Source organism: Carettochelys insculpta, chromosome 3 (assembly GCF_033958435.1).
Source record: "Carettochelys insculpta isolate YL-2023 chromosome 3, ASM3395843v1, whole genome shotgun sequence".
Classification (NCBI taxonomy): Eukaryota; Metazoa; Chordata; order Testudines; family Carettochelyidae; genus Carettochelys; species Carettochelys insculpta.
In genome coordinates, this window is record NC_134139.1 from 198340539 (window position 1) to 198365109 (window position 24571).

Below are 24571 nucleotides of genomic sequence, written 5' to 3' on the forward strand. Positions count from 1 at the left end.
GAGTTACTTTGGGGGGAGTCATCTGTCCAAAAGTTGTTCTTAGCGCCCCTTAAATTTGAGCTATTGAACACTGGAGTGTAGACGGATAGTTTACAAAATTGACCTTAGACCCTTAATTAGACTTAATCTCTTGGTGTAGACCAGTCCTCACTATCATGAGGGGTAAGGCAGGTCAACAAGAGACATGCTCCCATTAACCTCTTTCAGTGAGGACAGACCTTACAGTCAACTACAAATATTGTGACTCTAGCTACACAATTGCCATAGCTAGCACTGTGTATCTGCAGTCGACTGTAAGGTCTAGCGTAGACCAAGCCAGATGATCCCTGATCATCACAAGCTGGTGGTGATGTTGGCAGCTCCAGTGAAGTGAGGGATAGGTAGATGGTGGGGAGGACAGAGGCTGAGGACTTCCAGCTTATGGTGTGGAGACTTGCTGCAGGCTGAATTGAATTAATCAGGAGGGGTGGATCTGGCCTGTGGGCTGGAGGTTCCCCACCCCAATCAATTTCCTTCCCTTGATTGTTTACACCATTTTTTTCAGGTTATTAAAACTATTAAGATGCAATTATGGTTCACTGTATGTCAGTAATTTAAGATAAAACATTGCAGGCTTATTGTAACTACCCCTCACACCATAAACCAAGGGAATTCACAGCTAAGGCTAAAAATTTAAATCACAAACATGCTGAGGTAAAGACATTTAAAATAAAGCGTGCAAGCAACTTGAATTCTGGGCTGAACTGGTGCCATGCAATAACCCAACTGTGACTAATAGGTAGTAGTGTTTATGGTTTCATATTAAACCAATTTCTACATAGAACTAGGTCCTCCTGCCCAAAAAATCTGGATGATGTCCCTCCAGACTCACTGCTCTGCCTGTTCTTTCATGGAGAGACAATGGCTGTGCAGACTTTGGGTGGGATGGGATCAAAACAAGACAGATTCATTAGGAGCTGGAGCAGATTCATTAGGAGCTGACAAGAAGGAGGAAGTTAGGCGGGCAAGTTTTCATAAATTTCTTATTCCCCTCAGGCTGTTGGTTTGATATCAACCAGTGACTGCCAGGTTTTAAACCAAAGGATGATGTTCAGAGGGAAACACACTGAAAAAGGAGTAAAGCCAGGAATAAGACTCACTGGAGGGAATAGTGGCTGGGCCATCAATTGGGAAGTAAATCTTTGTCTTGTTCCGTGTAAGCTGGCATGACCACTCTTCCCAAGCCCAAAGCCTGGGATTCAGGTGGATCTAAAATTTCAAAGACCCTAGAAAAAGGAGAAGGGTTTGATGAGCTAGGAGAGGCCACCCGGTGAAAAACTGCTAGGCTGACAAACTCACCCAGAAAGGGAGAGTTAGGAATTGCTCACTTGGTCTGGTTCTTCCTGATGCAAGTGGAATTAAGCAGGCTGAGGGGAATTTATCCAAGATAAAACAAGGTGGGAGAAAACAACACTGGATGGAGAGCTGGCAGAGCTCTGGCAGCTGGCAGCTGGCAGAGCTAATCCCTAGGACGGTCCACAGACAGTGTTGCTCACAGCAAGTGGACCCTATGATACTCTTCCTTGTGTTGGTACTTTCAGATGATCATCAAAGCATCTCTTACCTTCTCTTGGATGAACTACATAGACTGAGCTTTTTAAGCACCTTACTAAAAGCTATGTTTTCCAGACCACCAGTCTTTCTTCTAGCAATTTTTGGAATGCTCTCTAATTTTTCAACATCCTTTTAAAAATCCAAACCACTAGAACTTGATACACTATTTCAGTGACAGTCTCACAAATGATGTACATGGAGGATTTAGCAGCTCGGGACTTCTTTACCTATTGTATCCCACATCAGCCTTTCCATGATTTTGCCATGACTGAGTTTGCCTAGAGTTAGGTGGGATATCATCTTTGTCCTGGTAATTATTGACACACCATTGGACATTTTCCAGTCCTCTGGAATGTCCCCAGTGTGCCAAATTTAGTTAAAAATTGACTTCAATAGTTAAAGAGCTTGTCAGACAATTGTTGTAATTAACCTGTTGAATGCAAGCCAGTCAGTCTTACAGACCTAAAAACATGTAACTTATTAAACTATTAAGTTGTTGTTCTGACATCTGCCTACATTGCCGATGGAAAAGAAAGTATTTAATTATCACTTCAAGAAGGGATAAGAACATCCTGCTGCTTTCTAAATACAGAATAAAAGTTTATAAATACATGTGCCTCGAATGCATGATTAAAAATGTTATTACCCTATCTGGTGTTACACCTGTGCCATTGCTAGATTTCATTTGTTCTGGGTTTATTTAAAGAATTCCCTTTTATTGTCCTTAATAATACAGGTAATAGATTTTGATAACTTTAGCTTCCTTTATCAACTGTATGCATTTCTTTATCGCTTGTTTGTACTCATTTCTATAAGCTCCCCCATTTTTCTAATTTGTTAAGATTATTTTAATGGCTGTTTTTACCTCCTCTCCTAGCCAGGATATCCATCTACAGTAAACTCTTTCATATCCAGCATTCTATCTTCCGGAACACTGAAAGAATTTTAACCATCAATAAATTTTAGTTACATTTTCCATAAGTACACTATAGTGAAAGTAAATACAAATAAATACAGACAATACAGTATACGTGTACAGTATACAGTACTATTGTTGTTGGCAAGTCACACTGCATACATTTTTGATTGTTTCTTAATATGTGATCTTCTTTTTCTTTACTGTTATGCTTTGTGAGGTATACCTCTCTATTATCCAGAATATTGGAATATCCAGCAATCTCCTGGTCCCAGGGCTGCCAGATATGAAAGCTTTTATTGTATGTATACAAATAAAAGCCTTTTTTGTTTTGTGATTGTGGAATTGTGTTTTTGGACATCTAAGAAAGCAGGGGATCTTAACTAGAGTTGCATGGGAGGCATTCTTCCAGGGGGGCACATCAATTCAACTAGATAGTTGCTTACTTTAAGAACTGGTTGCATAAAAAGCACTGGCAAAATCAGCACAATCTAAAATTTTATGCAGTAATTTGAAAACAACAAGAAGTCCTGTGGTACCTTTTAGACTAACAGATATTTTGGAGCATAGTATAATAATATGATATTAATAATATCATAATATGCTCCAAAATATCTGTTAGTCTATAAGGTGCCTCAGGACTTATTGTTTTTGAAGATACAGACTAACTCGGCCATCCCGCTGATAAAATGATTTGATTATACTGATCTTTATATACTATACACTGAAATGTAAATACCATATTTATATTCCAGGAGAGACATTTGACAATTATATGGTAAAATGAAAAAGTAAGTTTTTTTTTTAAGTAATAGAGTGCTGCGGCAGTTTTGGCTTTTAAGTCTGATTTTATAAACAAGTAGATTTTAAGAGATGTGAAACTTGGGAGTATGTAGGACAAATCAGACTCCTGAAAGGGGTACAGTCATCTTTACAGTCTGGATTCCACTGTAATAAAGCTTTGTTAATCACTTCCCGATCATTTTGTTTTTCTGGTGTTTAATTTTTTTCACTCTCAGTTTCATGATTGTCTTTCATGTAGGGAAATTAGTTTTTTTAAAGCAATAACTGTATACATTATTGATTGAGAATATATTCTGTTTGAACATGCCAAAAGAAAATAGTTCACAGTCACTGGTACAAAGGTAGCCTTCCTCTGTAACAAAGAGGCTGAATCATTTGGTTAACCGTGAAACTCAGTTCAGTATTAACTATGGGGCTGGGACCAACACCTTCATCATGTGAACTTCAAAAGAGGGCAGAGATGCTGACCACAGCAAGAAATAGGGCTTACTTCACTGTGTGCCACTCCAGTTTTCTGATGCTGCATCTCCCTTGAAATAATTGATTTATGGGAGCGTGTAACTGAGTACTGCTGTGGTGAATCAGGCCCAAATACCTGCAAAAATATTAAAAATAATTTTTCCCCTAAATATGGACTTAATCCATTAGTACCTGTTGTAGAAGTACATCCTTGCAAAAGTTTATCTACAAGTTTTTCAGCCTAGTGGTTCTTATAAGCAAGAGCAAAAAAATGTGGTCATGCCAATGTCTTGAACTACACCTGAACTCTACTGCTAACCTAGGCACGTACCATTTAGGCTGTAGTGAAGGATACAGCACACCCAGAAGTGCTGACTTTCCAAAATGCCCAGGGAAGCTGGATGCACAACTTTGCCCCTCTTAACCATCTCCCAGTTTTCAATGTCTTTTTAAAGTGTGGACAGCAGTACCGGACCCCTCATTCCATAAGTGGTCTTCCCAATATGCCCCAGTACGCCTTCCTAGCTCTTAGAATACTATGTCAACATAGCCAGAATTGCAGATTAAAATATTTTATTGATTCATTTAAATTCCTTTAAATTTACTGAGCTGTGTTTTCTTGCAATTACCGTAGCCTTGATTCTGCACAATTTTCTCACTGGGATGGAGCCGTCCTTAGGATTTAGGGGGCCCTACACAATACTATTAAACTGTCATCCCTATGCTGGACTTTCTCCTAGAGACCAATATGGTCCTGGGCTGAGGTGGGATGGGGAACGAGGGAAACAGCAATGCAAGGGCATCATGGGATGTCGGCAGTGAGTGAGGGGTACGGGGATAGTGGGGGACAGGAAAGGCAGTGAGTGGGGATGGGGAATAGGGAGACCCGCCCTCCGCTCTGATTGGACAGATTCAATGTGGAGGAAAAGAGACACCTTCATTTTTACATCCCCATTTTACCACCAGCCAGCTGCAGCCCAAGTAGCTAAGCCCCTACCTTCCAGTGGTGGGGAAGCAGGAGCTCCATGAGGGGGGGTGTCCTGTGCTGAGTGCTGGTTTGGGGGTGAGCTGGGGACTCATGACCTCCACTTTCCTGGGGATGAGGAGGAGAAGGACCTGTTATGACCACACCAACAAAGCAGCAAACAAAGGACACTGCCAGAGGCTCTGACTGGCCTGATTCACCTCATCATGGTTGTCAGTAGAAGAGACTCCCTGTGGAACTCCTCCACCTCTTCCCAGAGTCTACAGCACAGTAGGATCCTCCCAAGAGGTGGAAAAAGTAACCAAAAAGTTACTTGAATAAAAGTGCAGCTGCTTTCATTTCTGGATACTTGAGTACTATCAAGATGTGATATGTGTGTGTAGTTTTCCAGAGGGACACTGGTGACTCGTACTTAAGTAAACCCCGCCCCACCCACTGCACTGTTACTCAATTAACTTTTTAGGGTACTTTTACTACTTCTGACCCTCCCTGAGAACACGTCACACATTTAGGTCTATGACCCCGCTTCCCCGGTCCTGCTCTTACCTGCCTGCATGGTGTCCCTCTCATACCACTGGTCCCCCAAATTAAGTGGTGCCCCATGCAGCCATGTATTCCCTGTAAGCTGCCCAGGAGAGATTCAGGTGACACACAGCTGATTAGCAGAGAGCCCACAACCTCCCACAGCTGGCAGCATGAGTTTCTACTGAAGGTGCACAGATGCAAATGCCTCAGTTTGCATAAAATTTATTCTGCTCATGGATGGAAAAAAATTCAGGGGAGCCCTGCTCAGAGTGCCTGAAATTCAGTCCTGGACTGTTGATTGAGTCCTACTGAAGTCCTCAAAATAGGGTTTAAATGAGTCTTCAGTGGCAGTCTTGAGCTGTTTCTCTGTACAGAGACCAATTTCACCCATTGTGCCTGTGGTTTGCTGAACTGGCCTGCATCCGGGATCTTTATCAGTAAAGCTTTGGCTCTACGCTCATGACATTTTTTTTATGTAATGACAACTTTGTGGTTCTGAAATATGCACATAGAACTGCCCACAGACAGACACAAACCTAGGACTTCGGGAGCTTAATGCTGGCACCTCTACAGCTTGAGCTAAAGGCCAGCTGGTGCTCAGCTTAGGCTGTAGAGGACACTTATCCTTTCTCTGCAAAGTGGTCCAGGTACCACTACCTGGGACAGTTAATCACACATAGGTGTGTGGGTTACACACAGGCTATTGATAAGATCTTTACATGTTCGACATTTGTATTATTTCTTTTGCATTTTCTGATTTAAAAATCAAATAGTTTGCAACAGAGTATTTCATGCAATCAACAAAGGCATAACATGTGGGACCTGGACCATCTGTGACTAGTGGTGTTCCCCAGGGGTCAGTCCTGGGACTGATCCTCTTCAGCTTGTTCATCAATGATCTAGAAAATGAGGTAAGCAGTGAGGTGGCAAAGTTTGCAGATGACACCAAGTTGTTCAGGACAGTCAAAATCAAAAGGGATTGTGAAGAACTACAAAAAGATCTCAGCAAACTGAGTGATTGGGCAGCAAAATGGCAAATGAAATTTAATGTGGGTAAGTGTAAGGTAATGCATGTTGGAAAAAATAACCCAAATTACACGTACTACATGATGGGGTCAAATTTAGCTACGACAGATCAGGAAAGGGATCTTGGAGTTATAGTGGATAGTTCTCTGAAGACATCCACGCAGTGTGCAGCGGCAGTTAGTAAGGCAAATAGGATGTTAGGAATTATTAAAAAAGGGATCAGTAATAAGACAAAAGATATCATACTTCCCCTATATAAAACTATGGTTCGCCCACATCTTGAGTACTGCGTGCAGATGTGGTCTCCTCACCTCAAAAAAGATATATTGGCATTAGAAAAGGTTCAGAAAAGGGCAACTAAGATGATTAGGGGCTTGGAATGGGTCCCATATGGGGAGAGGCTAGAGAGACTGGGACTTTTCAGTTGGGAAAAGAGGCGATTGAGGGGTGATATGATAGAGGTATATAAAATCATGAATGGTGTGGAGAAAGTGAATATAGAAAAATTATTTACCTTTTCCCATAATACAAGAACTAGGGGACACCAAATGAAATTGATGGGTAGTAGGTTCAAAACTAATAAAAGGAAATTTTTCTTCACACAGCGCACAGTCAACCTGTGGAACTCCTTGCCCGAGGAGGCTGTGAAGGCCAGGACTCTATTAGGGTTTAAAAAAGAGCTTGATAAATTTTTGCAGGTTAGGTCCATAAATGGCTATTAGCCAGGGATAAAGTATGGTGCCCTCGCCTTCAGAACAAGGGCAGGAGATGGATGGCAGGAGATAAATCACTTGATCATTGTCTTCTGTTCTCCTTCTCTGGGGCACCTGGCATTGGCCACCGTCGGCAGATGGGATGCTGGGCTGGATGGACCTTTAGTCTGACCCAGTATGGCCATTCTTATGTTCTTATGTTGTTATCTGCACAAGCGAACATCTGCATTTCTGAGAAGAGTATGAAATGTGTTACAGCAAATGGGCATTCCTTTTAGAACTAAAAGCTTATACGTAAAACAGGGCACAGAGGATTTTCATATCTGCTTGTCCAGCCCAGTCTCCTGCTTTACATTTTTCAGTGCTGGATACTTCAGAAGAACTGGTGGTGAGGTGTATAAATTAGGTTTCATCACTCCAGTGACAGATGCGAATTTCTAGATCATTATGCCAGCGCTTTCATGGACCATAGGCAGTATCCCTAGACTTTCCAGTTTATCTTGTGACTCAGACAAACACAGCTTTGTGACAAAATGGTGACTTACACCAAAACTCACACCACATGTAGGCTACTTTCAATCCCTTGAGATACTGGCCCCACATCAGTTTGTACCCTAGATCTTATATGAAAGACAATGTCTGTAGCCAATCCTGTAATAAACAGTCTCAAGGTTTATTAACTGGGAAAAAGAAATAAGAGCATTATTTACAGGTTAAAGCAAGCAAACATGTACACTCAAATGAGTCATCATCTAGATTAGATCCTAGAAGTGACAGTTCTAGTAATCTGTCAATTCAGAGTATCTTTCAGGGCAGACCCGGGAAAAATAATCCCTAGCCATCTCTGGTTTCAGTGAGGCCCCGTGAGGTTTCAAACAGCTGAAGAGATTTAAAAAAATAATGACCAGTATTTTTATTTTCTTCTTCTAGCATTTAAAGAATTGGGATGAGTACTTCTGCATCACAGCACCACATCGAAATAGGCGCAGCGAGGGAACGTCTACACACCAAAGTAGCACACATCGAAATAAGGGTGCCAGGCACAGCTGCAGACAGGGTCACAGGGTGGACTCAACAGCAAGCCGCTCCCTTAAAGGGCCCCTCCCAGACACAGTTGCACTAAACAACACAAGATCCACAGAGCCGACAACTGGTTGCAGACCCTGTGCATGCAGCATGGATCCCCAGCTGCGGCAGCAGCAGCCAGAAGCCCTGGGCTAAGGGCTGCTGCACACGATGACCATAGAGCCCTGCAGGGGCTGGAGAGAGAGCGTCTCTCAACCCCTCAGCTGATGGCCGCCATGGCAGACCCCGCAATTTCGATGTTGCGGGACGCGCAACGACTACACGGTCCCTACTTCGACGCTGAACATCGTTGAATGTCAAAGTAGGGCGCTATTCCTATCCCCTCATGGGGTTAGTGGCTTCGACGTCTCGCCGCCTAACGTCGATGTTAACTTCGAAATAGCGCCCGACACGTGTAGCCTTGACGGGCACTATTTCGAAGTTAGTGCCGCTACTTTGAAGTAGCGTGCACGTGTAGACACGGCTATTGGGTGATACAATTCTTTTGTGGAAGAATGGTTACTTCAAATCCATCTGAACTGTTATTCATTTACAAACTTACCACCATCGGTTTAAGCTTACATAATGATCTTGACCAGTTAATGTATTAAAAGGGCAATGTCTCCACCTTTATATTCACATTCTTACATTCTTATATTCACATGCAGTGAATGAAATATATCCAGCTTCATTTGCTTCATTAACTGGTCCTATTAATGACAGGCATCTTTTGATTTTTGTTGCTATATAAACCCCAGATTCCATAATTTCCACTGCAACTCATCTGATGAAGTAGGTTTTGCCCATGAAAGCTCAAGATCTAATAAATGTGTTAGTTTCTGAGTTGCCCCAGGACTGCCTGCAGTTTTTGAAGTTGCAGACTAACCCAGCAACACCTCTGATATTTAAATTTTGACAGCTCTTTTGTATGGACTGGGTTAGAAAGAAATTCCATTTTTTGGATTCACAGGCTCAGAGGAAACATTTTGCAAAGTTATAAAGCCAAAAATTACAGATTTTCTTACAGCATAGAATACAAACATTACAAGTAAAACTCAGGCATGCACCAATTTAAAAGCATTTAATAGATTCCAAGTATATTCATATATGATTAGTACCTATTTGGCGCAAAATAAACACAGATGAACTGGCCTCCTATCCATTTACAAGTTTTTTCACTTTTTAGCTAGTGCCTGAAGTCTTGGAAACAGCTGACACCTTCTCTACCAGCCTCAAAGCCTGATTTTTCTACTGCAGTGCCTGATACCTCAGTGTTACCCATTTTTCATATTGAGAATTATCTATAAATTCCCAATACTTTGATTACTGTCACTTCTCCGGTTTGTAATCCATAACAAGGTTCATCTGTTAGTCAGAGTGAGGTAAGGAAGTCCTCGTAGTAGTCTCACATGGAATATTTTAGTCAAACATCTGTTGCAACTCTAAATAACATCATCTGATTTCCCTTCAGCTTCTGAATGACTAGCGTCTAGTAGGAGTAGACTGAAGAAACTTTGCAGCTGTGTAGGTACTTCAAAGTGCCTGCAGCTACACTGCTTGCTGGCGCTTTGCAATTAGTAACTTGAAAGTTTGCGTGGTGAGAATTATGCTAATGAGGTTCTGCATATGCAGCACAGCACCTCATTGCTATTCACTGATTGGGCTCGTTTACATGCCCCCTTCAAAGGACGGGCTAGTGTAGACGAGCCCTGTGTGGGCTAAAACAACCTCACTGATGATGGATGGTTAAAATGCAAAGAAAGAATACTGTCTACCAGTCTGCATCTTTTAGTTGAGATAAACGTATTGCAAAGATTGTCTACTCTGTTTGCTTTGCATGTGTTCTATTTGTCAGTGAGGACATATTCTGAAAAAAGTTTGTTTGGTTTTAATGGCAAATTTAGAAAGCAATATTCTTTTTATGTACAGAAAACAATGCATGCTCTGGGTGATATTTAGATGTTATCTCTTTCCATTAGAAACTGGAAACATCCCCACTAGGAGAGAAGTTATCAATGGAGAATTCATCCTACACATTAACATTGAGTGTTCTGTGATCTCCAGAGTCACTGAACTGAGCAGCAAGAGCTGTTTCTTCTGGAACCTGGCACAAAAAACAGACAAAAGGTTAATTCCACAGAAAGACATTTGACTTGTTTTTCCCCCATTAGCAATAAAGGGGGAGGAATTGAAGGACATGAAGAAAACACATATGAAAAAGTTCATCATCAGTGTTGACACTTGGGAGAATCTTGCCCAGGACCATCCCCCCAGTGGAGACCAATAATCCGTGAGGAAGTGGTGTACATTGAGAGGTCCTGCCACAGCACAGATGAGGAGAGGCACAGAAGGAGAAAAGAATAGAAGAAAATGCCCTACACCCCTCCAACACCTACCTCCACCTGCCACTTCTGTGATAAGACTTGCAGCTCCAGAATTGGGCAGATCAGTCATCACAAGTAGTAGGGTGACATGAAGACGTCCTACTTGTTGTTATCAAGTGACTGCCAAGTGTTACAAAAGCAATTTTTTCTACTCATATCGACTGCCAAACTTCAACAGGCTGCTAAATCTCATGCCAGCCAGAGTGGGATCATGCTTAACAATGTGCATCATACACTGAAGTTCCCAGATCATGAAGATCCCGGTTCTCCTGCATTTAATGATTAACAAGATGATCTAGCTCACCCCATATGCCTATACTGCATCCACAGTTCTGAGTTATTGACTGTCTTTTTAAACTGGAAGACAGACTCACAGCCACCATGCCAAAGGAGGTATATGCTATAACTTATAGAACAAACACTTCAGCTGTGATTTTCAAAAAAGCCTCCAGGAGATGGGTGTGATTTGCAGTTCCAAGTGCATTATTGCATTCTCCTGCTCTTAGCAAGCAAATAGCCATGAGTCACATACGCTTAGGGCTGGTTTTAAAAGACAGAGTGACCTAGCTACGTTGCTCTGAAGTGCACAAAATTCACTCCCTGGCCGTGTCTACATGTGCACGCTACTTCGAAGTAGTGGCACCAACTTCAAAATAGCGCCCGTCACGGCTACACGTGTTGGGCGCTATTTCGAAGTTGAAATCAACGTTAGGCGGAGAGACATCGAAGTCGCTAACCCCATGAGGGGATGGGAATAGCACCCTACTTTGAAGTTGAACGTCGAAGTAGGGCACGTGTAGACAATCCGCGTCCTGCAACATCGAAATAGCGGGGTCCGCCATGGTGGCCATCAGCTGAGGGGGTGAGAGACACTCTCTCCAGCCCCTGCGGGGCTCTATGGTCACCGTGTGCAGCAGCCCTTAGCCCAGGGCTTCTGGCTGCTGCTGCTGCAGCTGGGGATCCATGCTGCATGCACAGGGTCTGCAACCAGTTGTCGGCTCTGTGGATCTTGTGTTGTTTAGTGCAACTGTGTCTGGGAGGGGCACTTTAAGGGAGCAGCTTGCTGTTGAGTCCGCCCTGTGACCCTGTCTGCAGCTGTTCCTGGCACCCTTATTTCGATGTGTGCTACTTTGGTGTGTAGACGTTCCCTCGCAGCGCCTATTTCGATGTGGTGCTGCCCAACGTCGAAGCTGAACGTCGACGTTGCCAGCCCTGGAGGACGTATAGACGTTATTCATCAAAATAGACTATTTCGATGTCGCTACATCGAAATAAGCTATTTCAATGTAGCATGCACGTGTAGACGTAGCCTCTAAGTGTTGTAATGAAGCCAGTGCAGCCCATGGTGCAGACACGGGTTGTTAGAAGAATTCTTCTGCTGACCCAGCTACTTTATCTCGGGGAGGTGGAGATGGGAAATCCTGATTTGAGGAACATCTATCCAGTGGCAGTGCAATAGCACAGTGGCAGCATGAAGCTGTGCTGCTCTAGAGCCCACAGTATAGAAAAGCCCTTATATTGCATGGAACTTACCTCACTTCCTCTGTTGCATTTTATGGGCTCAAACTAATACGCAACATTCATGTATTTTTCTCTTCTTCCAGTTAGCTAGTGCTCACACCCCCCCCCCACAATATAATTTGATGGAGACCTAAGCTCTGGTAAGTGCTCATGAGCAGGCATCAGAAGCTGAAGACTATGCCAGCTTCTAAGGGGCTAGGGAATTTCTGGTTGCCTAAACACTCCTCTCTCACCTGAATGGAGTCTTTAGTGTATTCATGAGTTGGAAGGGCACTATATTGATCGTATTTGTGAGATTATGCTGCCAAGAGACTTTAACTGATATCAAGGCCCCATTGTGCAAGGTGCTGTACAAACCCACATAAGGGTCTCCTTACTCTAAAGTGCTTGCCATCTAAATAGTCCGGATAGAGAAGATAAGTGGCTTTCTGCCTATGCTCATTCTGCAGATGGGGAACTGGGACATGCTGACAGTTAATGACTCCCCCATTGTTATGAAGGTAGAGCCAGGAAGTGAACTGAAAACTGAAGAGTTCTAGCTGAGTGCCTTTTGAGGCCTTGCTCGCAGCTGCAATTGAAAGCTTGAGATTTTCATCTGGGCACCTGCCTCCCCTGCCCTGCAGCCCTGTCACCAAGGTTTCTCTTTATTCTATGGAAAAAGGAAGTTTGTTTTTCAAAGCCATGAGCAGTGACCATCTCCTCAGGTGTGACAACCATAGATTTCAGGAGCTGTTTCCTTTGCAGACTGTCTCTACAGGGTCCATCTCTCTACTTTTTCTCCATTCACTTTCACAGCTTCATCATTGAAAGTCTTGCAGCTTTGGAGGTGGGCCTGAGAAACCCTAAATGTAAGAGTAGGCAGGATTTTTGAAGCTTGGCTCCATGTGTAAGTGACTTCCCCAGTTTAACAAAGATTCAATAAGTCCTTTCCCACTTGGTAAGCAGAACTGAGTTGGATTGTGATTCTACAATAAGATCTTACCTCCCAGTAAACAGAGTCATCAAAGCAGTTCTCATCAGGTGCTTGTCCCAAGAAAGGCAAATTTAGAATTGCACCTGCAGAAGAATAATGCAATGAATTGCAAAGAGCTTCACTTTGTAACCCTTACCTTTTATACAGCATTTCCCCCCACGGAGAATATATACATGCAGGATTCTTAGAAGTGTTGCTGGTTTGGAGGAGATATGTTTCCTATTGTGCACCCACAAATATATTGCAAAAACACCAGAAACCTATATTACAATTCCACAATCAGATTCTGATGATTGCAGAGACTGTGTGCGTGCACCTAGCGAGATAGTTGGGCATTCCAGTCTAAAACTATTTACCTAACTTATCTGACTTCATCCCCTGGTATTTGTAGAAACAGCTCTTACATTATTCACTATTCCAAACTTTTATTTTACTGAAGTTTCCTTAGTTATTGGTAGAAAAATAATTAACGTGCTATGTGATGTATATCAGTGACAGCAGCTTCAATAAAATCAGAAGATTCACAATGTGATTCTTATTTTAAAATTCTTTACTGAACATTTAGCAGTGGGTGGGGGTAAGAGTAGATACTCGTAGTGATCTCTTCTTGCTGTAAAATACATCCTTTTTTTGGTTGAAATTGTTTGCACCACAAAGTCCTACCTGGGCATCTCTATAGTTGGCACAGGCTTTGGGTGCTGTTTCCATCTTACTGACCTGCAAATGCTCCTCCTACCAAAGCAATCCCAATGGTACAACCCAGTGCTGCAGCTTGCATGGGAGCAGAAGGAGGGTCCGGTTCCCTGAAAATGAGAAAAAAGACAAACGGTGAAAGATTAAAATACAGATAGAACCTCTCTAACCTGGAACTCTCTTGTCCAGCCACATCGGTAATCCAGCATGATTTTAGTTAGGTGGATGACCACTTATCATGGATGTGGCCAAGTTTCCCGTGGTCCCATTAAGTTTGTTTCCAGCCATCAGCCCTGGCTCTCCATGTTTGATGCTGTTATTTAGCTGTGATTTACCCTTAAATGTCTTTTAAGATACCAATAAGAACTGGAAGTGTTGGTAATGCTGCTAGACAATACTGACCTCCTGTGGTCCTGCAAGTTCTCTTGTCTAGCACTGGTCAGGTCCTGAGGGTGCCAGATTAGATAGATTCAACCTGCACCACTGTTGTTCCAGAGCTGGTACTCTGATCTTATACACATGTTTATTAGTATCCATAGCTACTGGAACTAGGGGATGAGGGGCCAGGGGTAGGGGTAGGGGTGGGTGGAAGTGGGGTAATGCTGCTAGACAATATTGACCTCCTGTGGTTCTGCAAGTTCTCTTGTCCAGCACCGGTCAGGTCCTGAGGGTGCCGGACTGGAGAGGTTCAACCTGTATTTAAAAATATTTGAAATCAAACCAGAGAGCATCTTCTGACAAGAAACAGTGATTAAATCTATGTAATAAAAAAGCGAGTACTCTTGCAACTTCAATAGATTTACTTTCTCAGTCCAGTTGGGCTTGGTCTCATTTGTCCCCTGTTAATATTACTTGGGAGGCGAAGGCTGGCAGGTCACATGAGCTCAGGGGTCTGGGCTGTGGAATTCTATGTTGATTGGGTGTCCAGTGCCACTGACAGCCTGTCCAACAGTGTGTTGTAATTGGTGCCCTCTCTCTGTGAGGGCTGATGGATTGATTGCACAAGGTGACTTCCTCAGTGCTCATGTTCCTGTTGTGCTTGTCTTGTGCAAGTGTTAACAAATGGATTTTCCATCAGGGATGTTCCTTGAAACAGATTTTTTTTAAACAGACTGTTGCAGAATAATAGCCAAAAATGTATTTCAAACTTGCAGTCCAAAGGATTTGCATTAGAAACCTGATTCAAAGATCCAAACAGATAACTCAGGATCACAGTCCCTGAACGTACATTCGCCCAGGGGGCGGAGGTAAGACTGTGAATGCAACCTTGACACTTCCTCACTTTTCAGTACTTAATTTACAGTCTTAAGTTTAACACAGGACAGTGTCTGACTCTCTTCTCCTTTACAAAATCAGCAGTAACTGCAAAGACTTTTGAGTTACCTGGATGTAGAAAAAATGTAACTGTAAAATGAGGGGAACACCAGGCCCCTGGGTTTTATAATTAATATAAACTGTATGAAATCTATTATATAAAATGATTATATACAAGGCTGCATGAGAAGACTCAGTTTATTCAGTTTGATCCTGAAAATAAAGTGCTGAAGGAGAATAAAAGGCATTTTGGGAAACTGTCTTGGTTCATAATCCAGTAATTCTATATCCAACAGGGTAACAAGCATCTCTGAATAAAACATGGAAAGAAAACAATGTAGAATGCAACTTCACTGAATGCACCTCTCTTCCACCTTACCTATTTCACTCACCTCCATTTGACTTGTGCTGCAGCTGCAATGATGCTTGCAAGACCTCCCAGTAAACCTGGTAACCCATGCAAATTATGGACGCCGCATGTGTCATGAATTTTCAGTTTAGAGGCAAACAATGGCTGAAAGGAAGGGAAAATATACTCTGAGGTATATGATTGACAGGTTTCACTGACCAGACTTGTTAGGCAAATGAATTGGGGGAGAACATGAATACTAAAATATATTTCATAGATACAGAAAAGGATTTGAGATTGACACTGAGGTCTTCCCCATCACTGTAAAGCAATTATACAGGAACAAATCCCAATATTAACTGGCTTGTGGTATAATGCAGCTGTCCTATGAGGTTTCTGAACAATTCAGCTATGAATTGGAAGGCTGAGGGCTAACTAGTAGCTACATGACAACCAAAGCTGGCTACACATTTTCCAGTGGAAAGTTTTGCTGTTGGAAAACACGGTTTTGTCTCCATCAAAATATCAATGTTAATGAAATTACATTTAGAATCCTACTACAGGAAAATTGTGAGTTTCATCCAGTTCTAATGCCTACCCAATTCCTTCATCACCCTGGGGTCTGGGATCTTTATGGATAGCAATTAAGAACATACTTAAATCGCCTAAGTTTACATGTAGCATATTTGTGAAGGGTTTAGTCACTGGCACCCTTGGGTCCAGTGTTTTCCCGAGAAATTCACATGCCTTCCAGTTGATTAACAGAGTACACACAGCTAGGTTTTATGTTTCTGTGGTGGTACATACACATTTGCACATGTCTTCGTGCACATAAAAATTCATTCTGCACATGGATAGAAAAAAATCCACACACACATAGAAAAGTTTAGAGGGAATGTTACTTGAGACAGTTACATAAGTACTAAAATACCACAAGGCCCACCTTTCTTCCCTCATGGGCACCCCTCACGTCTGTCCTGCCAAGCCAGGCTTGCACACTTCCTAGAGCACTGCCACAGAGATGGGGTCACAGCCCTTTTCAGTATAAAACAGACACTGAGATCAGTTCATCTCTAGGAAGGCTCTGCTAAAGGGACTTGCTTCAGCACCCAAATGCAGAGACTCAATTGGACCTGAACCCCAGACAACCATCTTAATCTGCATAAAGTTTTATACAAGGTAAGCTCATGTTCACTCTCTTTCTCAGGGTAAACACACAAATCTCTTTACTCCCCTAGATAACAACTATTTATAAACCTGAATTACCCACCAGGAGAAATAAAAAGACAAATCAACAGGGCCAGATGAATACCCAGAGACCAGCTACTCCAAGGTAGGCCCAAAAAAGCCAAGAACAGAACACCACTGGTCATTACCTACAGCCCCCAACTCAAATCACTGCAACACATTATTAAAGACCTACAACCTATCCTTAATCAGGATGCCATACTCCAGAAGGCCCTAGGTGACAGGCCTGTTCTCTCCTACAGACAACCTCCCTCAACTTAATGAGGATTCTCACCAACAACCACAGTCTATACCACATAGTAACAGAGAAGGAGCCGTGTTAGTCTATATACTATCAAAACAAAAAAGCAGTCACGAAGAACCTTAAAGACTAACAAAATAATTTATTAGGTGAGCTTTCATGGGACAGACCCACTTCTTCAGACCATAGCCATAACAGAACAGGAACACCAGTCCCGGAACTTTTCCTTGCAACAAGGCCTGTTACCAACTTTGTCCACATATCTATTCTGGAGATACCATCACTGGACCTAGCCAAGTTATTCACGGAATCACAGGCACATTCTCATGTTCCTCAACTAACATCTTATATGTTATTATGTGCCAACAATGCCCAGATGCTTTGTATATTGAACAGACTTCAAAGTCTCTTAGGCCATTTCTACACAGGCTACTTTCTTCTAAAGTGACATGGTAATACGTGGCCCGAAATATGCTAATGAGGCACAGATGCAAATTCCCCATGCCTCATTAGCATACGGTCATGTGATTTGGAGTCTGGAAGACCGTTCTGCTGGACTCCAAAACGCCATGTAGAAGCACAGACCCGGAGGAGCTTCTGGAAGGAAGTCCTTCTTCCGGAGGCCCCTTCTTCCCAAAAATTTTTGGGAAGAAGGGGCCTCCGGAAGAAGGACTTCCTTCCAGAAGACCCCCCCAGGGGCCGCACTTCTAAATGGCATTTTGGAGTCCGGAAGAATGGTCTTCCGGACTCCAAATCACATGACCGTATGCTAATGAGGCATGGGGAATTTGCATCTGTGCCTCATTAGCATATTTTGGGTCATGTATTACCATGCCACTTTCGAAGAAAGTGGCCTGTGTAGAAACGGCCTTACGGAAAGAATTAATGGGCACAAAACAGACATAAAAACACTCCTGATTTACAAACCTGTCAGCCAGCACTTTAATGGAGTGGGCCATTCTGTTAACAACCTGAAAGCTTCCGTTTTACCACAGAGGAATTTTCACAACAGTTTGGAAGGAGAGGCTGCTGAACTCTCTTTTATATTCAAATTCGATACATTAACTTGTGGTTTGAACTGGGATGGGAATTTTCTAGCTCTTTATAGGGGCTCTTTTGCATACTTGGCTTTATCTAATTCTTGAGCTGCCCCCCGCTCTTTGATTTGCTCACCTTGATAATATTTTTCTGATTTGTCAACCTTGATTACTATTTTTGGTTCTCTCTGCCTTAAGTATTAAGTCTGTTCTGGTATGGCTATGATCTGAAGAAGTGCGTTTGTCCCATGAAAGCTCATCACCTAATAAATTATTTTGTTAGTCTTTAAAGTGCTACTGGACTGCTTTTCTTGTTTTATTGGTTTAAAATAGTTTCTAGTATCAGGTGACATAGTCACAAGTCTCTACAAGACCTCTGTCTCTATACTTCATGGGCTGACCCACACATGCCCAGAAAAGACAAGTTTCATTGTTTCTTTGCTAACGGGTCATTTTAGTTCTGAAGTACGATTAATGTCTCTCACTTAGCAAGACTACATTAATTACACAGGTTTATATGCCATATTCCTAATTTGAGCGACAAAGATGATACTTGTCTGCAAATGGGAAAATCATAGTCAGTGGATGATAATTTTTCCAGTGATGTCTTACAGAAGGTGTTTTGCATAAAATGTAGGTCATTTATTTCATATTCATAAGTGTATTTTCATATAACAGATAGAATGCCTTGCCACATTGCCGGCTAGACCTTGCTGTTTATGTGCAGTACAGGCCTGATTCTGATCTTTCTGTCTAGTGAATCAGGAGTAACTCCAGTGAAACTAACGATATTACAGTGCCTTGAAGCCAGTGTAAGTGAGAACAGAACCAGGTCCTGAATATTTTTGCTTTATTTTATACTTACAGTCAAGACCTTGAACCCGATGATGGACGTGAGACCAGCAATGCTACCAATTAACATAGCTCCAAATGGATAGATGCCCATGTCAGCACAGGAACCCACTGCTACTCCTCCTGCTAGGGTGGCATTTTGAATGTGAACCTAGGTAGAACACAAATCCTGAAGAATAAGATGACAGCAATGGAATGGAGGAAAGGTTTGCATAGGAATGACTAACAGCGTAAGCTTCCTCTGCCTGTTACTTATTTCAGTGAAACTTAAATTGCATTTCCTATTTGCCGATGTCAGGCTGAGGCAGTTGAGGAATGAATGAAGACCAGCAGAGGCCTAGTTTTGATTCTACAGCAGAATTGCTGCTCTGTATGGTCCCTTTCTGTGTATAGGGACTGGATACATAAACATATGGATTCACACTATATCCATATTTTAGCATTGAGAGTAGGTGACATGATTAGTTACTTAGGCTTCTTAATTTCCAGATGCAGTGCCTGCGCAGCTGCCCAACCAGGCAGGCCAGCTTTGAGGGAAGTCACAGTCTGAGACCTTTAACTGCCCACTAGAGGGAGAAACAGCAGCAGAAGTTGGGATACTAGCCAGGACCTGACTGTTCTGTTCCCAGCAGTTAGGACATTGTGGGTGAGAAGGATGTCCGCTCCCACAAGGTCCACCAAAGCCATAAGGGCCGCAGCAGGGACAACAAGTCATAATTCCAGCGTGGACTAAACCCTAGTGGTCAGCTCCAGGGAGGTAGAAGGACGTGGCTTGCCCTTTTGAGTGCCCTTCTGCCTCTCAGTAGTACTGGCCTAGAGCACAGAATGCCTAGGACCAGCCAACTGAGGATTTTTTGTTGCTCTGAAAAGAAACCAACTCAAACTACCACTTGACAGTACGCTTGACTAGGACAGTGCAGAGTGGGCCAAGACCCCAACTCCCTTCCTGCCCTAGGGACTGGTGGTAGTGGTGGTGTTGGCAAGTGCCCCAGAGGACATGAGGAGGAACCACCTTTGTTACTGACCCCAATGAAGTCCTTGCTTACCCCTCCCAGGTTTGGTCTACACTAGGTGCATAAGTCGATTGCAAATATGCAATTCTAGCCATGGTGATTGAGTAGCTAGAATTGATTTACCTGCAATCAACTTACCTAGCCATATACACAGAGGGAGGTAGATGGGAGAAACTCTCCCATCAACCTCCCTTACTCTTCAAGATATCGAGGGGTACAGGTGTCGACTGCCGACCCACACATAGCCCACCCTTGTAGCCACTTGGACCAACACTGGGGTTTGAAACCTGGCCGTTCAGTGCTATAGCTCATGCTGACAGATTAAGTCCCATAATTAGGAGCTGTAGTAGTTGCATAATCTTACTGAATCAGAACTATTAGAGGGAGATGGGAAAAATGCAGAGTGGCATAGGTTACACACATAGCACAATGCAATCCTAACCTTTTTTGAACCATAAACAAGGGTCCTAGTTGGGACTGTACTAAAGGCTACAGCCAGCTCTTATGTTTTCTGAACCAGCCCCTTTGGGTGACTCTATCATTGTACTTCTCTGGTAGATTAAATAGTACACCTAGGTCTTTGCCATGAGTCTTACCATATCCAGCTTGCCTCTGTGTCCACACAGGCTCGAGAAGGCAAAGACTGTGAGTGTGCATGCAGCCATAGAAAAGTAAGTATTAATGATCGCTCTCTGCTGGAGAAGCTCTGGGTCTGCAATGGCAGAGTTAAAACTGGGCCAAAACAGCCAGAGGAAAAGGGTACCTGCAGAAAAGAAAAACACCATTAAATTGTAGGAGTGGTTTCAATGTCAGATACCCCATTTAGCAGAACAGGCTAGCCCAGAGCAGGCTAATGGGAAAGTACAATAACATATGATCAGAGGATTGGAAATATGATGGATTATTATGCAGAAACTTTTGATACCACAGATGAAAAGGAAGACAAAAGATCCCACACTGCACCACCAGGAGCTCCCTTCTCCACCTTCCTGCTAGGTGGATGGGAATTCTGGAGGCTTGTGTGCTGGTTCTCCCAAAAAGATGCTCTTTGGTTTTGCTTCAGGCACTTAGGCTGTGTCCACACTGAGCCATGCTACCGGCAGCTTGATGCAAATGAGCAGTCTCAAAAATACAAATGGTCGCTCATTTGCACATTTCTGTGGCTAATTTGCATATTTGTGCAAGATCTTCCTGCTGACAGAGGCTGCTGCTGGCAGAAAACAAGCAGTACAGACGTGGTTCTGCTGGCATAAGGCATTGCTGACAAAGGGTGTTTTTGCCAGCAGAACCACATCCACACTTCTTGCTTTCTGTTGGCAGCAGCCTCTGCCAGCAGGGCGATCTCACGTGAACATGCAAATTAACTGTGTGGATATTTAATGAACAGTCATTTGCATTTTCGAGACTGCTTATTTTCATCAAGATGCTGGCAGCACAGCTCAGTGTAGCTGCGGCATCAGATCCAGATTCTGCTGCGCTCAGCCACCTTGAATAAGACACTACTCTCAGAGGAAGCACAGGCGATATTTGCAGAGAAAGGTTCCTCAACATGAATAAAAGTGGGAGAATCTGGCCCATTATCTCTTTTGGTATTAGTTTCTCTAGCTATAAAATGAACACAGTACTGATACTTTCCTACTTAGCAGGATGCTAAATCATTAATTTCCATTGAAACTTTTTTTTTTTACATATATAGAAAATTGACTATTGAGTACCCACCACTGAAATTTTCTTTCCTCTCTCTGTCTTTTTTTTTTTACAATGAAAATCCAAACTATTTTGGGTTGTATTGAAAAACACATCTGCAGCAGAAGAAAAGAAGCCCACTTCCAGGTCTGTGGAAAAGAACTTGTCTCTAGTCAGGCGTCAGCAACCTTTCCGAGGAGGAGTGCTGAAATTTGAGGGTCCGAGTGCTGGTGATATTTTTGAAGTCACTAATCGTCCTACTCACAACAGCTTCATTAACAAATAAAGTAAGATGCAGAGCTTTATTGTTTAGGTGGTGATTGTCAGTATTAGCTGGTCTTTTGTTAACCCACAGGCGGCATGGCTTTGAGCATGCTCCTGGCTGCATGGAGAAAGAAGGGTGGGGCTGAGCTCCCATTTCACATGCTCATGAAAATCAGCTCAGATGTCACTGTGGACACACGTGCTGGGGGTTGCTGACCCCTGCTCTAGTATAACAGTGTTATCGTTTACAGTGTCTCAAATGAAAAGAAGCGCCTAACCAGTGCTCTCCATCTTTCGACAATATGCTTTTCTTACTCACCAATCATGGCAAATATGTCTGAGTGATAGGATGACTTTTCATACTTATGCCCTCCACTCAGACCAGGACGATACAAGACTCGGGCTGCAGCTAATCCAAAATAGGCTCCAAAAGCGTGGATAGTCATTGATGCTCCAGTGTCAGTGGCCTGCCACAGGGAAAAAAATATTAATCCCCAATCTGGCACCATCCATATTAGGAAGAGGGAGGGGACATGATTCTAATAAAGGAGGAATTTGGATTGGTCTCATTATGCACCTTCTGTGGTAGAGACAGAAGTTTGGGGTAATACAGAATAACACAAGGATTAAAAAGGGATCATAACTCTTATGCACCATTTAAACCACACATTTTTCTAGTGACTGTCTATAGCAATGCTACACAGTTCAGTTGAAGAGATGGACCAAGCAGACACAGGCACTAACATCCCTGAAACTTGGCAGGGTTTGCAGTCCTAGTCCCATATGGAACTTGACTTCTCTTTTACTAGCAAGTGAATCAAAACCTCAGATTGGAAAACCTTCCCATGTTTGCATGTTAGAAACCTGGAGTTGGATGGAAGTTCCATAGCTCAAAAGCATCTCTAGTTTTTCTTTAAAATTACCCGATATATTATAAGCTGTGAGAATTATTTGGCATCTGTAAGAAAGGCTGTTGCACATTCTAAAGGAGCTGCTGGGTATTTGTATACAGACATGGGAGACATGGGAGGAGAAAGATAGTTTCAAGTCAGAAATGGATGACTCAAAGATCTCCAGTTTAGATAGCAAAGCAACATCTGATCTAAAGACAATGAAAAGGAGTCAGAAGATCTCCAGGGATCCAGGTGAAGAAGTTTCATACCAGGCATGAAACTTTCTCTCCAAAGTGAGATGGCATTGTTGCTTTCAAAACTGCGCTTGGGCTTTCTGATGCAGAAAACCAGAATCGTGCCTTATGGACCTGCAAATCAACTGATCTTTGAAAGTCATTTGTCAATCACATAAGATATGGCTATCATCTTTTACCCAAAAAGAGACTTCAGGAGAGGACTCTGAAGCATTCAGTAATCACAAATTATGCAGTAGCCGTGAGTTAGCCAGGAGAAACAATTGGCAACTGAGGTGATGAAGACAAAGTTGTGTTATACACACTGCAGCAGTATCTAAGTTTAAAGCTAAGCAATGAGCTATCCAGAGAGGAAAAGCCAGATGCAGAAGAGAAGAAGAACAAAGGGAGAGATTTGATTGACCCTATGATAGAGCAATGGAAATGGAAATCTCCACGCAGAGAGAACTGTGTGCTATAACTGACGGAGATCAGAGCAGGGCTGGCAACAGACATCCCTGAGACCTGGAAAATGTTTGTGGGGGGTTGACTCTGAATCCCCCAGAAGGGGTGGAGCCTCAGGCAAAAGGGGGAGGGGGTTGGGCAGCAAGCCCTCAGAGCTGCCCACTAGGGTTACTGTAGAAAAAAAGAGGACACCCCTGAGAGGGAGTGTATCTGTATCTACCAACTCACGTTGTATTAATGTGCTATAGTATATACAGTACAATAATACAGGGTGAATGGGTAGATACTGATACAGATACACTCCCTCCCAGGGGTGTCGTCTATTTTGAAAGGTCAGATATGGCAAGTTACTAAATCGCTCTGTGCCTCCCCCAACCAGCCCTCAGTACTGCCTGGGCTCTGGTGGCGTTGTAAAGGACCCAGTGTCCCATCATCATCATCATCAATAACCATGGGCTCAGTGCCTGCTGGTGTCTGATGCCTCTCTCACTATTCCTTTCCATTGTTCCCTGTCCAGTGTGGAGCGGCTTAGGTTCTGTAAACTAGCTCGGCACCAATCTACTATATCATCTACCCATTCTCTGTGGGGTCGGCCTCTCCTTTTCGAACCAGGCCCTTTTAAATTGCTGGGCCCCAGGGCAACTCTCCCCTTTGCCTCTACTGTTGATGGCCCTGAATAATAATAGTTTTTCCTGCTCCATAAAGGTATGATTCCTACCTGTAGTATGTCCACAACAAGATATTCATTGCACGAAAAGATTGTGATTTCCAAAATGGTCATGATCAGCATCTGGACTGGACTTGTTTTCCCCAGGAGGGCTCCAAATGAAATCAAGACTGTTGCTGTACTAAAGTCTGCATTTACCATACTGAATGTAAGAAAACAAACAAAACCAATTCAATGAGACCAGAAACTAAATGAAACCCCAAACTCATCTCAACACACGCTGTGAGGCCAGTACTCTCAAGGAATGAGACATAATCAGAGTGTGTTCTGCTCTTTAAACACAAACACACTTTAGAACACGTTCAAAGTCGGGTCCCAACTGATACTGTGGGACAAATAGTAGGTTCCAAGGAAGGTTATATACCTGCAGAGACTCCATGCTTGCCACGTGGGATGAAATCATACAGAAAAAGTCAAATGAAACAAGTCTATTGAGGACACATAAGATTGTTGTGATCTGATTGTTATTATCTAGCATTGATATGGCTGAGTTTCCAAAGGCAATTGTAAGATGAGTAACTCACTTGTTCAGGGTGAAATTCTCTTCTTGGGTATGCCTCAGCTCTGAAATGCTACTCCACCTACATGTGCC

General features: G+C 42.9%; 1 protein-coding gene across 2 annotated transcripts in view; it reads right to left on the minus strand.

Annotated features, from left to right (window-relative positions):
- Positions 1-7663: 7663 nt before the first annotated feature.
- RHAG (Rh associated glycoprotein) overlaps positions 7664-24571 on the minus strand; it is a 37601-nt gene continuing 20693 nt past the window's right edge. Inside the window, exons 3-10 of one of the 2 annotated variants that reach the window (XM_074991395.1) lie at positions 23971-24121; positions 21981-22128; positions 20308-20474; positions 18712-18849; positions 15364-15485; positions 13682-13767; positions 12974-13047; positions 7664-10190 (exon numbers count right to left, since the gene is read on the minus strand). In XM_074991395.1, the coding sequence (XP_074847496.1) occupies positions 10116-10190; positions 12974-13047; positions 13682-13767; positions 15364-15485; positions 18712-18849; positions 20308-20474; positions 21981-22128; positions 23971-24121 (961 nt within the window). In that variant the 3' untranslated portion in view covers positions 7664-10115. Of the gene's footprint in view, positions 10191-12580; positions 13048-13681; positions 13768-15363; positions 15486-18711; positions 18850-20307; positions 20475-21980; positions 22129-23970; positions 24122-24571 lie in introns of those variants that run through there. The other variant, XM_074991394.1, reaches the window with a different exon arrangement.